General features: G+C 45.9%; 1 protein-coding gene and 1 long non-coding RNA gene across 6 annotated transcripts in view; one reads left to right on the top strand and one right to left on the bottom strand.

Annotated features, from left to right (window-relative positions):
• Positions 1-13454, bottom strand: part of Ap3m2 (adaptor related protein complex 3 subunit mu 2) — a 29457-nt gene extending 16003 nt beyond the window's left edge. The window contains exons 1-3 of one of the 4 annotated variants that reach the window (XM_039094175.2): positions 13353-13454; positions 1771-2066; positions 27-366 (exon numbers count right to left, since the gene is read on the bottom strand). In XM_039094175.2, coding sequence (XP_038950103.1) covers positions 27-299 — 273 coding nt within the window. In that variant the 5' untranslated portion in view covers positions 300-366; positions 1771-2066; positions 13353-13454. Of the gene's footprint in view, positions 1-26; positions 398-1042; positions 1472-1770; positions 2067-13352 lie in introns of those variants that run through there. The other 3 variants (XM_039094177.2, XM_063275047.1, NM_133305.2) reach the window with 3 other exon arrangements.
• Positions 1939-5739, top strand: LOC134482521 (uncharacterized). Of its 2 annotated transcripts, XR_010058745.1 has the most exons (3): positions 1960-2085; positions 2920-3003; positions 4078-5739. It is a non-coding gene; the product is annotated as an uncharacterized LOC134482521 (long non-coding RNA). The 2 variants fall into 2 exon arrangements; XR_010058744.1 differs by lacking the exon at positions 2920-3003 and having other exon boundaries at positions 1939-2085.
• Positions 13455-13543: the final 89 nt, after the last annotated feature.

Below are 13543 nucleotides of genomic sequence, written 5' to 3'. Positions count from 1 at the left end.
TTATATAGCTCCCCACATTTACAAACCTGAAATGTGTCCACTACTCGGTGAAGGAATTCAATGACAAACAGAGGCGGGACCTCCGTCTGGATCACAGCCACAAAGAAGATCTTGTGCCGGTAAACGCTCAGAAGGTAGTGGTGAGGTGTGGGGATGACGGGAGGCACATTTTCAGCCTCCGTAGCTCTCTCTTGGGCCTCGAAAAAGTAATCGCAAACAGAGCGGCTGACCACGCTTTTCCAGTGCTTCTCCAGGAAAATATCCCCAGCAGAGTTGATCAAGAAAAGACTGTGAATCATGGTGAAGAAGAGGCCAGTGGGAGAAGTGTGCTGTTTCAGTCTGTGAGCCTCTGGATTTGGCTAGACCCTAAAAATGAAAGAGGCTGGATTCAGTTTCACTGAATTAAAACGCCCTTGTTTTCCAGCAGCTCAAGACCCACCCTCCTTTCAGGATCAGGCTCAAGTCCTCCTCCCGTGGGCACAACCAACTTTTCGATATTGTGACAGGACACTGCCATCCACAAAAAGCATGCTCAAGGACCATGTAAGTTGCAAAACATGATGGGAAAATAGATCTCCTCATGATTTAAGTAAGTTTACAGCTTTGTATTGGACAACATTCATAGCTGTCCTGGGCCACTTGTGAATTCCCAAGAATAACTAGTAGCCATCTTGTTTGTCCGTTGTCTATTTTCAGTTCTCTTTACTATCGCCTGAGTTATATCCACTTAAAACACTAGTTTCAGGCTTGTGAGATAGCACAGTGGATAAGGTTTGCTAACCATCCTACCAACGGGATTCAACTCACTGGGACCCATGAGGTAAGCAAAGAGAAGCGACTACCTGTTGTTCACAGGGCACACACAGATACACTTAATTTCCTCTTGAATACTACTCTGCCTGGAACTTGGGAGGTTAAGACAGGAGGATCACAAGATTGAGACCAGCCTGGGTTACATAACAAGATCCTGTCTCAAAAAACCTTAAAGAAATAAAGAAAGATGGTGGGCCCTACCTAAAAGGGGAGTGAGCATTTGAAAAACAGCGGACGGAACTGACATGTACTGTAAGATAAACAAGGGAGTGGACAGCTTCGGCTGGGAAAAGGACACAATTTTAAATATCTTACCATTAATCTAATACTGCTGATATGTTTGGGTCAAATGAAATATATTAAAATTTTAACTTATCGTTACTCTACCATGGTTCCTATTCGAAATAACATACACGATGCGCTTTCTAATTCTCCTGAGCAGAGTCGGCCCCTGGAATCTTTGCCATTGTGATCTTTACTCATCCACTAAGGACCTATTCTCTGAATTATCTGTGCACGAAGCACCTCGTTGCGTGCTTTAAAAAAAAAAAAAAAAAAAAAAAAAAAAAAAAAAAAAAAAAAAACCCTGGAGACACCCTAGTCCGTCTACAGTGACATCTCCAGGATGAGGCTGCTGTGCTGCGCCCAGGGGTGGCCTAGAAACGGGCACAACTGGTCACATTGCTAAGACCTGTTTTCTCTCCCGGGAGAGTCCAGACCGCAGGCTGCCAAGACAGGCACAGACAGGTTGCAGCCCAGCAGTCTGCAAGTCTAGGGTATTGGAGGCCCTATGGGCCTAGGAGCTCCAGCCTGAAAACTGTCCAGAAGCAGGGACCCTGGTCCCAGGACTGGGCACCTGCGTTGCCATGGCAACAGTATTTGTGGCCCGCGACTCCACCCGTCTCTCTCCCAGGTGACGCCCAACGCAGCCCTTCCCAACCGCGCGCCCAGCCCTACCAGCTTCGACCAGGTCTCAGGCTCCGTTCCGGCTCCGCGGCAGCGCAATCGCGCTGCGTACAGCTCCCTGCGCGAAGGCTCCGCCCCCTCCTCACCGCTGGCACGTTGATTGGCCAGCCGCTCCCCGGCCGCCGCTCCTGCGCTCTGATTGATCGCCGTTCGCTTGCTAGGCTCTAGCATCCGATTGGCCTTTCTTGAAGGTCCGGTAACCTTCCATTGGTGTAGCCCTGAGACTCCAAACCCTGATTGGAGGATGAAGGCAGTCGGTCATCCAGTCACAAAGGTCGTCCGGGGAGCTAGAAAGTGACCGGAAAGGTAAAATGATTCCCGGGATACTACTAATTTAATGCATCACAGATAACCAATCATAACTACCCTTCATTACACAAGTGCACTTAAAAGAGACTGCTTGCCCGGCCTTTTGGCGCAGGTCTTTAATCCCAGCACTCAGGAGACAAGCAGGTGTATCTCAGTGAGTTCGAGGCCAGCCTTGTCTACACCGGGAGTTCCAGGCCAGCGGGGAAAGAATGGGGAGAATAGAGGAACAGAAGGGAGAGAAGAAGAGGACTGAGTGGGGGAGGAAAAAGGGAGAGAGATCGAGACCATGGAGTGACAGACAGGCAGCAGGCAAGACTGACTTCTCCTTTCAGAATCTCAGTTCCCAGATCCGACAACGAAGGTGTTGAGCAGGTCTTTAAAACTACCTTAACTTTGGAACACACTCAGAAAAGTGTGAAGCAGAGATCAGAGAGAAATTTTATCCTCAGTTAGATTAAAATGGGGCGTTCGGTAAGATGAAGACTGAAAGGGGGCTGCAAAAATGCTGGACACGGGGTTGGGGATTTAGCTCAGTGGTAGAGCACTTGCCTAGCAAGCGTAAGGCCCTGGGTTCGGTCCCCAGCTCCGAAAAAAAGAAAAAAAAAATGCTGGACACATTGTAAAATAAAATGACAAAGTGTGGTGATGACGGCCATGCCAACCTAGATGAGTCTCCACAGGGTCTCTGGCAGTACCTAAAAGGAAGAGGCCCCATCTCAAATCAGGTGGAAAGTGAGGAGTGATATTGAAGTGTTTCCGTGCACAAATACGAACACGTACCTAATACATGCAAAAATCTTTTTCCCCCTTTCGTTTTGTTATTTGAGACAGTTTCGCTGGGTGATTCTGGCTGGCCTGAAAGTCACTATGTAGACCAGGACAGCATTGAATGGTTTCCTGCTGCTGGGATTAAAGGTTTGTGTTATCCACCTGATCACTATTCACCCGGTTCAGAGCTTTAAAAAAAAAAAAAAAAGCGATTTGTGACATTGCCTCATACCTCCCGTTTGAAATTACAGAAGAAATAGTCATCAAATGAGAACATTTCCGGAGGAAGAAAAGAGATTGCCCCCCCCCCAGGTCTTCAAATAACACACTTCTTTTCTAAGTAGTTATTTAGCTAAAGATTGTTCTCAGAAGGAAAAAGCAAAGCAAACCTCTGCTCTGCAAACATTTGTCTGCTGTGTGCCAGGCCCGGCTGCTTCCTGTTCATCAAATGTGGTTTATTTTGTAGCTGGAAGTGAAGACCAGAAAAACTTCCTCTGTCAATCACCTGCTGGGCTGCCTTTACTATGCATGGCTTACTTAGCATAGCCTTTAATCATTTGGGAATGATTTTTCAAATTTTGTTAAAAATTGACTCAACGAGATGTGACGCAGCTGCCCCCAGAATCCCCTTCAGCATTTATTAAATATGTTAGGAATACGGTGACCACTGGCTCCCACAGATGCGGAAATGTGACTTCGTATAACTCATCCTGTGGTCCTCTGAACAGAGACACCAGCCTCTATTTCTCTGCACACTGGTCTGCCTTCTCTCTCTTGATCTATTCTCTCAGGCTGTTCTCCCCCCTACCCCCAGGCCCCCAGACAGATCTTTTTTTTTTTTTTTTTTTTTTTTTTTGGAGCTGGGGACCGAACCCAGGGCCTTGCGCTTCCTAGGTAAGCGCTCTACCACTGAGCTAAATCCCCAGCCCCCAGACAGATCTTTTAAGCCCCATCTATCCTCATTCTAGCATTCCTCAGACAGCTTATAGGCCCGTGGACCTATAAGAACCTCTCAATTCCCAAATTTACGCGGCAGCCAAAGATTGTTTTCTGGCTATTTTTATTTTTAAAGAAGTCCCTTCATAGAAAACACAAAGTAAATATTGAGAAATTCGTCAAAAATACAAATTTTTCGAGAGTGCGTAATCATTGAAAATAAGAGGCGTCTGAAAAACCAAACGAATCATCTTGACTGTTTACATAACCATTTTGTCTTTTCAGCCAAGAAAGCTCTAGCCGTTCAAATGTGAACGCCACTAGAACAGCGACTGTGGGAAGTTCCACCGAGCTTTTTCCGCAGCGGCGGACTGAGCAGTGCGCTCTTGGCCACGGAAGGTGGCGCTGCTGAGCCTGCCGGGACAAGGCTCTCCGGACCCAAGCATCCTGGCTAAAAAGAAACTTGCGGCTTCTACTGTGAATTCCCGGGTGTGACTCCTTTCTAGTCCACCGCAAAGGCGGGAAATAAAGCCGGCCCCCGGGGACAAAGCGGCGCCTCCACCCACGCAGCTGCGGGGAGCCGGGAGGGGAGGGGGAGGAGGCGGAGGACGGTAGCCATGGCGACGAGCCAGCATCTGAAGCCGCTGAAAGGACTCTTTGTTTTGAAGCCAGCTGACGGGTGGTGCGGTTTCTAAGGTGCAGGGGGAGGCGGGTCTCGCCGGAGTCACTCGGGTTGCGCTGCGGGGACCATCGGCTCCCACGCAGGCCTGCCCTCCGATGGCGCCGGACACCTGCTTCCTGTCCTCTCTGCTAGTATCGACTCCGCTAAGGACTGGGCGAGCAGGCTCCGGGGAAGCCAAACATAATCAGTTTGTTGGAAGAAAAACAGAAACCTTACAGAGACTAGAAGTGGCCGGCACTGGTCTCTCCCTTGTAAGAGCTGGTCCCTGGGGCGAGCTAAAGCTGTAGAGATTTCCCGAGTACTTAATAATCAGCATGTATGGTATGGAGTAGTGAGTGTGAGCGCTCGCATGTGTTTTTGCATTTCAGGAAGTGGTTGCTTAGGCAGCTGTGAGACTAGCGGTTGGGAAATGAAAACTCTCTCGGAACAGCCTGTAGCTTTCAGTTTTGCCGTGTGTACTATGAGTTATCTTTAAAGCAAAAGTTTAAACAAGGAACTTTTAAAGTGCGTGTGTTTGAATACTCTACCTAATGAAATTTGGAACACTGGAGAGCATCTGAACCTTATATAATACTCGAGTAAGTTTTAAAACTTGCAGGCATATACTAATACCATTCGCCCGCAGATCAGACAAACGGGACAGCAAAACCTGGCATTCTTCTCATCTTGTAGGATGTGGTAGATCATTTGAGAAGCACATCGCATAGTTCAGCCGCAACCGCGTTCTTTCGCCAAAGCTCTGGAGACGGTTTATAAGCAGGGAAGGTTTGTCTCAAACGTTTGGGTCCATGGCCTCTTGGTTTTGGGCTTGTGGCAAAACCTGTCAGGGAGTGTGGTGGCGGAACTGCTACTTTGGATATTTCCATCTCAGTAGAAGCAAAGACAGATGGGATCAGGGTTCTAAAACCCCCTTCAAAAACACACCCCCAATGGGCTCGAGTCCTTCAGCTATCTTTCAACAGCATCAAAGGCAAGGGGTCAAACCTTTTGGGATGTGTATGCTCAGATCTAAACTATGACACCTCTATGGTAAGATCAAAGTAACCACAGGGACCCTAAATTAAGCAGATTCAGACATCAGAGCAATATTTTTTCCATCATCAAATGGCGTATTGTCAATAAAACGATTAACTTTTAAAGAATTTAGGAAAGAGAAAGAACTTGAGGTTGGGTGGGTAAGGAGATGGGGAAGATCTGGGAGGAGTTGGGGGAGGGGACAGCATACGGTCAAAGTGAAAAAATAATAAAAGTGACGATTTATTTTACTATTTGTGTGCGTGCTCTCATTCACAGCACACGTGGTGGTCTGGGGACAACACTCAGGAGTCTGTTCACTCCTGCCACCTCCTCAGATCTGGGAGGGAGACTCAGTCCCCAGGGCTGCACTTAAACACCTCTACCCAGTGAGCGCCTTGGTGGCTGAAGTAAGGAACTTTGGAATTCCAATGTCACGGATGACCTTTCTATATGGACAAAAGGAATTTCCTCAGGGTGACAAAGGTGACCAGTAGGAGGCAGAAGAGGCAGGCAGGGAGGAAAGGATGGGGCACAGTATACAGTACATACATGTACGAAAGCCTGAAATCAAGAGAACTTAAAATTAGCTATTACTTAGTGAATAGTGATTTTGTGTTTCATCTATTTGGAAACACTTAACGTGTGCCTCACTGAGCACCACATTGAGAATGTGATGGGGATTATTTCATGTATGAAAAACTTTCCTATTTTATAAGGGAGGAAACAGGCACTAATTGCCCCAATTTTACACAGCTAAGGCAGCTACAGTGTGGGTTTGAATTCATGTCTGAAAACCCAGACTTTATATAGTCAGGCCTCTCGGGCATCACGTCACACATGGGAGCTTGCAGAGGTGACTGTGGCTGTTTTGCTTAGCTTTCAAACAACTGGGGCTGGAGGGACGGCTCAGTAGTTAAGAGTACTTCTCAAAGTCTTGCAGAGGACCTCAGTGCGATCCCCAGCACCCACACGGTGGCTCACAACAGCCTGTAACTCCAGTTCTAGTGGCTCCGTCGCCCTCTTCTGACTTCTGTTTGCTCCTGCATGCAGTCAAGCACACACATACTCATTTGAAAAAAATTGTTTTAAATAAAGGAATTGTGTTAGCCTCTACAACACTAGGGAGCCTCTGGGAAACAGGGAAGGTTGTGCAAGTGGGGACAGAGTTGTGTTATCCAGGCTGGCAATTGTCTGTGAGCTCCGGGTAGAAAAACAGATGTTGATAGGCGTACAAGTTACCACCTCCTCTCCCCCTCGGTCTAGATCCTCTATCCCGGACAGAACAGTGATGGTTGCTCTCCTGCACCGTCAAGAACAGTCAGCTATCACCTGCTTCTAAGGGGAAGAAGCCGTAGTTGTGCTTAGGCAGCAAGCCAGATGACTTTGAAATTTTGTTTCTTTAAGCCGGGAAGGACTCTTTGGAAGCTCCTCCACCCAGCTAATGGCTGGCTTGTGACGACTTGTTTAAAGCATCCAGGGACATGGCACTGGTCATAGTACAGCGTTCTCATGAAGCACAGAGAGTTCTGTGCGATTACGGTGGCACATTAACTCTATCCCTTGTCACTCATAAGCTTAGGAAAATGTCGCTTCCGGCTGATAAGGGTGAAATTCTGATGACAGGATTCAGGTGGTCAGTATACGGGCATCTACATTTCTTTCACACTTTTGACAGGTTTGAATGATTTTTTTTTTAAATCAGATGTTGGGGGAAATTGGATTATGGTCTGAAACCTATTTTCTACATGAGAAATTTATGAGAAAAAATAGACATTAAGAGAGTGATTAGATTTTTTTGTTTAAAAAAACCCTACATACTTGTCACCCCAGCCAAAAGAAACCCCAATTAAGATCACAGAGAGACTATGGATGATAAAAATACAAGGCAAGGTGTAGGCATTAATTTTTTGCAACCTACTTTTAATAAGAATTCAACCTCTCCTCTAGCCCACTACCCAGCAGAGGTAGTAGAAGAGAAAAGTTCTCAGGATATGGAGAAAGTGGACCTGTTCAGCTATAGTTCTTTGAGGGTGAGCTCGATCTTCTTGGGCAGCAGTTCAGTCCCGTAGCAAACACCAAATAGGACTCAGCAGCTCCAGACCAGTCCTCTAGGCAGGCAGACACCAGGCAGCAGCAGTTTCATCCTAAAGAAACCGCCAGGCGGAGTTGGGGATTTAGCTCAGTGGTAGAGCGCTTGTCTAGCAAGCGCAAGGCCCTGAAGCGCAAGGCCCTGGGTCGGTCCCCAGCTCCAAAAAAAAAAAAAAAAAAGAAACCTCCAGGCTCACCCACCAGCCTAAGGGGAGGCCGCGGCACGAAAGCTGCTGCAGGAACTTCACGAGCAACTCTTGGGTGAGTTTCTCTCAGTGTCAGAGTGTGTGACCAATGTGTGTCTTTAGGGAAGAATAGAGAGGTGGAGCAAACCAAACCAATGCTCAGCGCTCATCTCCCACTGTCTGTGGGGCCGTATTTATACTCCTCCATCAGGGGCCCTTCCGCGTGTTTGCTGTATCAGAACATCCTTTCACCTGAGTCTGCTTCAGGAAAACATCCTTTCACATGTTTGCTCTAGCAAGAAATCGTTTCATCTGTGTGCCCCCAGGGAACCATCATTTGACATAACTAACTTCCCAGGAAACTAGAAGTTTCCACTTCAGCGAGGCTTCAGACGCTGTGGGCATTTCAGTGGCCTTTTCTTGGAGCCTGAAGACACTTTGAGGGAAGTATTTGGACATTTTCTAATAAAATAGTTCCCAGTGTTATTGTTGGGTGGTCAGCGAACGGCTCCAACGCTAACTGCTTGCGAGCATGGGATGTTGCCTCCCTCCACGCGGTTTTAAATGTCCGTCACTCAGTTGATCCTAGGTCACACATAGTCATCTTTGTACACTGGCATTTAGCAGAAGTTCCGAAGAGAGACCAGGACCTCACATAGACCAGTGCCCAACCTGCGTCCGTTAATTCTTTAATTTTTGACAAATACATTTTCATCTCTACCCATGGCTGCCGACCCCTCAAGTAATCCCACTCCTGCCCGTTTTTCAGCACGCACTTTTGTAAACATTTAAAGTGGGAAGCGACTGGGGATCACTTGTACTGAGCTGGTTGGTCTTAATGACTACTCTTAGTAATATTTTCATTTACTGATGCAGGGCCCCTAACCTCAAAGCCCCGTTTCATGAAAACTGTAAGGATACAAGGGGCTGTGTATTTATTCACTAGATTGGGGGGAAAGTAGAGAAAAGTACAGGAAAAGTAGAGAAAATGAAACTGAGTTGAAATTGAGGCAAACGAATATAGATCGTGCAATCACAGCTCTGTGAGGGATTTGGAAATAAAAGTTTTCTTCATAGGATTCTTTGGAAAGAAATCTAAAGATCTTTTCCGAGAAAAATATAAATTATAAATAGTTGCCAAAGAGAAAAGAAAGCCAAAATGGGTCCATTGTAATAGAAGAAATTGGAAATATAGTTAGATAGCCATTAAAATATGACACAATATTATGGAACAAGAACAAGTTACTACGAAAAGGATAACTAGGAATGAGAAAGGTTTCCAAGGTTAAGTCTAGGGTGTTTGTAGAAATGCAAAGGAAAAACTTTACAAAACAGAAGGAAACAATAAAACCTGGCTAGAACACAGATCAGTACAGAGTCTACTGTTTTACACCCAGGATGCTACTGATAATGAAGGAAGGCAGCTGCATTGTTTAAGTCTAGTAACGGCGTGCACCTTTAATCCCAGCACCCGGGAGGCAGAAGCAGGTGAATCTCTTAGTTCTAGAGCATTCTGCTCTATGGAGTCAGTTCTAGGACAGCTGGTTGGTTACCCAAAGAAACACTGTCTCTAAAAACAGACAGACAGATGGACAGACAGACAGACATTTTCAAATAGCGAAGGAGAAGAAATCAGCATCTAAATTGGGAGAAATCCCTGAGTGTCCAAGTCAAAGAATGAAAACATAGCCATAGAAAAGGGATTGTCTAAAACCATCCTGGATGTTTGTTTGTTTGCTTGGGTTTTTTTTGGGGGGGTTTCTTGGTATTTTAGGGGGTTGATAGTTGGGTTTTTATTATTGTTGTCTTGAGTGTGGGTCCCACCACTTAGCCTTGGTTGACCTAGAACTTGCTGTGTCAATCAGGGTTGGCTTCATAAGAGCTACCAACTACCTCTGCCTCCCAAAGGCTGGGATTAAAGGAACGTGGCACTACCCTCAGATTTGCTGGTCTAGAACAGGCAAGATAGACCAGGCTGGCCTTGAACTGACAGATCTGCCTGTCTCTGTCCTATGACTCCCTGATGTCTGGTGAGCTCCAAGGATTTTTAACGGAGAACGAAAAGAAAGAGCTGAGCAGATCTCTGGTTCGGGGAAACAGTAAAGAGAAGCTGCACAGTCCTATTGGAGGGGAGAAGGATGTGGGCACAGGGAGACCTGAGCAAACATCGGAACTGATGGGGACCAGAAAAAGCATAGTATCATACAAGAAAGAAATGTCACCAGCATGCCACCTGGCTCATTACCACGTTTTAACTAATCACTATAAACTTAACAATCATGTCTCTCTAAACACCTGAAATAATGCCTGGGGATGGTGTGCTCCACTAGATAGTCAGTGAACAGAGGAATGGATGCAAACATGTACTTAGCCTCCGCCCAGACCTACAGACACCGGGGAGAAGGATTGGGAAGGCTAGCACGTTCAACCTTTGTTCAACCCACCAAGTCAGAGGAGAAAAGATGAGTCAAGATGGGATAGCATGGTTGGGGTTGTAGTTCAGTGGTAGACCAATCAACTATCATGTACAAGGCCCTGATTCCATCCCCAACATCACCCCCCCCACACACACACACACACAGAGCAATGAAAATGTATAATCACAGATAAAATCCTAAAAGACATGTAAACATGTACAAGTGGTTGATTGCCTGGGCTGAGGGGCTCAGAGGCTGAGGTGGCTTAGAGAATCAGGCATTGCTTATTTCTGTGGAACAAAAGGCGTAAGGTGGGTCTGGAGCTCGCTTTCTCTCCACCTCCACACCACATCGGAAACAACCGATAGGTTTGCTGAACTAGTCAGATTTGGCGCAGTAGAAATCATGGCTTCCGGTGATCTCGTCTGTGGAACTGCCCACTTTCTCCCCTCAGGAAGTTCCTGCTCCCCACAATTGACTCATTTCCCCTCCCTCCCCTCTTCCTCTCCCTTATAAACAAATAAGGCAGCTCAGTGCCGCTCTTCTTGTATTGTGGAACTGCTGTGCCCAGGCCAAGCATAACTTCCGGTGGGGAAACGGTGGGGAAACGTGAGTGCCTTTGGGTCTCTGCTACACAGTGTGCCCACGCGCCACGTCTTAAATGCTGTGGGTCTGTGTCCTGAAGGACAGCAGCCATCCTACTGGTTTTTTGTTGTTGCTCACATTTTTGTTTTATTTTTTAAAAGACTTATTTATTTTATATATATGAGTACACAGTCGCACCAGAAGAAGGCATTGGATCCTACTACAGATGGTTGTAAGCCACCATGCTGGGAATTGAACTCAGAACCTCTGTAAGAGCAGTCAGTGCTCTTAACCGCTGAGCCATCTCTCCAGTCCATTTTTATTTGTTTTGAAAAAGGGTCTCACTAAACGGGCTAGCCTTGCTCACCCTGTCTGTAGATCAGGCTTGCTTTGAGCTTGAGGTCCTCCTACTTAAGCCTCCTAAGTAGGTGGGCTTCTAGGTCACTATGCCTGGCCACTGTGCTGGGTTTTTTTTGTTGTTGTTGTTGTTTTGTTTTGTTTGTTTGTTTACTCGCTTGTTTAATGCCATACACTGTATGGCTTCTGTTAATAGCAACACTAGTGTGATAGGACACAGCAGTGACTCCAGTAATAGGAAGCATAGACAGGAGGACTGAGGGCGGACTGAGGGCTAGAGATAAGCCTGCACTAGAGTGAGACCTTATTTTCAAAAGCCGCCAACAAATACTTGTAGTAGCTGGGTGGAATATTGGTTACTTCTCCAGTCACTGCTACAAAATATTCAGCAAGGACAACTTAAGGAGGAAAGGACTTGTTTGGGCTCAGGGTTGTCATGGTAGGAAAGTCACAGGGTTGGAGCGTGGGCAGCTGGTCGCACTGTATCCACAGTCAGGAGCCTCAGAGAAGACTGCTGGTGCTCGCTACTTTCTCACTTTCTCATCTTTTCAACTCGTCCAGAGTGCTCAAGGCATGGTGCTTTTCCCATTACAGGTGGAGTTTCTCACTTCAGTGTATGCATAAACATACATGTATATTCCATATATGGTATATATATGATATATATTCATACACATATATACCATATAGGTCATAAATATACCTTGAGCTTTCTTTACCAAGTTTCTTCTACTAGATTCTGAATACCGTCAAGTTGAAAGCAGTATTTACCATCACACCTAGCAAATGCAAGGTCCTGGGTTCCATTCCTAGCATTGTAAGAGAAAATAAGTAAATCTAACTTCTCTTGGAAAAACTTGGTGTATCAAATGCAAAACTGTGCATGTAGGCATGTAACCATAATAAGTAAATGAAGCCATGAGTTTGAGAGGGAGAGGGGGACATGGGGAAGGGGAGGAATGGGGGGAAGGAGCTAGGAAATGATGTAACTGTATTTTAACTTAAAATATTATTTTGTTTTCAAAAATGATACATTGCGCCTAAAAATTATGTCTTTAGAATTGCAAAACTAAAAATAATCTGGATGGGAAAAACGGAAAAAAAAAAAAAAAACAACGAACTTTAAATGTATTGAAAGTATGTGGCGCCCAAACCGTAAAATTTATAGAAGAAAACATAGGGAGTTTAGCAGGGACTTCCTACATGTGACACCGAAAGCACAGGTTGCTTGACTTAAACTAAATGGAAATTAAATTGTACAGCAGTCAGCTGAATTTCCGTGCATGGAAGAACATAATCAACTGGGTGGGGGGACTGGTGGAAGAGGAGGAAATATATATATGTGTGTGTGTGTGTGTGTGTGTGTGTGTGTGTGTGTGTATCATATATCTGATAAAGGGTTAATATCCAGACTGTGTAGAGATACTCACACCTGACAAATGGGCCAAAACAGAATGAATAGTCTGCTTAGAAAGAGGGCGACTAGAGGCTGGAGAGACAGTGTTGGGGTCAAGAACAACAGGCTGTTCTTTCTGGGGGGGGGGGGGTCAGGGTTGGTTCCCAGCATCACATGGTGGTTCACAAGCAACTCTAGTTCCAGGAATGCTGACCTCTTTTATGACCACTGTGGGTACCAGGCATGCAGGTAGTGCACATACATGCATGCATACATACATACATGCATACACACACACATACATGCAAGCAAACACCTGTATGTATAAATTAAAATCAATAAATCTAAAGAAGTGGGTAATGAACTGGTATATATTTTCTCTAAATAAGACACACGAAAGACCAATAAGCACCAGGAAAAACGTCGACAGTGTAACCTGTGAGCAAAATAAAAATCAAACGCACATGGAAGTGTCACGTCATGCTCACTGTGACGGCTAGTACTAAATAAAAATGAAGCAGACAGTGCTGGGGGTGATGTGGAGAGATCTGCAACCCATTCACACTGCCCATGAAAACGGAAAGTGGTGCTATGGAAATAGTGTGATCATAAACAAACAAAAAACACAGAGCAGGGGCTGGAGAGGTGGCCCACCAGGTCTCCATTGTGCTGACAAAGACGTGACCAAAGCCAGCGTAGAGGAAAGGGTCACCTGGAGCTGATGCAGAGGACATGGGAGGATGCTGCTTACTGGCTGGCTTCCCAGGGCTTGCTGGGGATGCAAATCGTGCAAAAGCTGTCAAGAGAGTGAAGCTGGCTGTGGTGGTTCCTACCTGTAATCCCAGCCCTCGGGAGGCAGTTACGAGTTCAAAAATTCAATGCCATCCTTGATCATTTCAAAGCGAAATCCTAGGTCATTCTGGGCTATCTAAGAGCCACCCTCAAAAACAAAACAAAGTTCAGAGATTAAAAACCCCAAATTCCACCACTTATTATCCCTAGGGGAATATTAAATCCATATATG

The sequence above is a fragment of the Rattus norvegicus genome, chromosome 16, assembly GCF_036323735.1.
Source record: "Rattus norvegicus strain BN/NHsdMcwi chromosome 16, GRCr8, whole genome shotgun sequence".
NCBI classification, from domain to species: Eukaryota; Metazoa; Chordata; class Mammalia; order Rodentia; family Muridae; genus Rattus; species Rattus norvegicus.
This window is presented reverse-complemented; position numbering and strand designations above follow the sequence as displayed.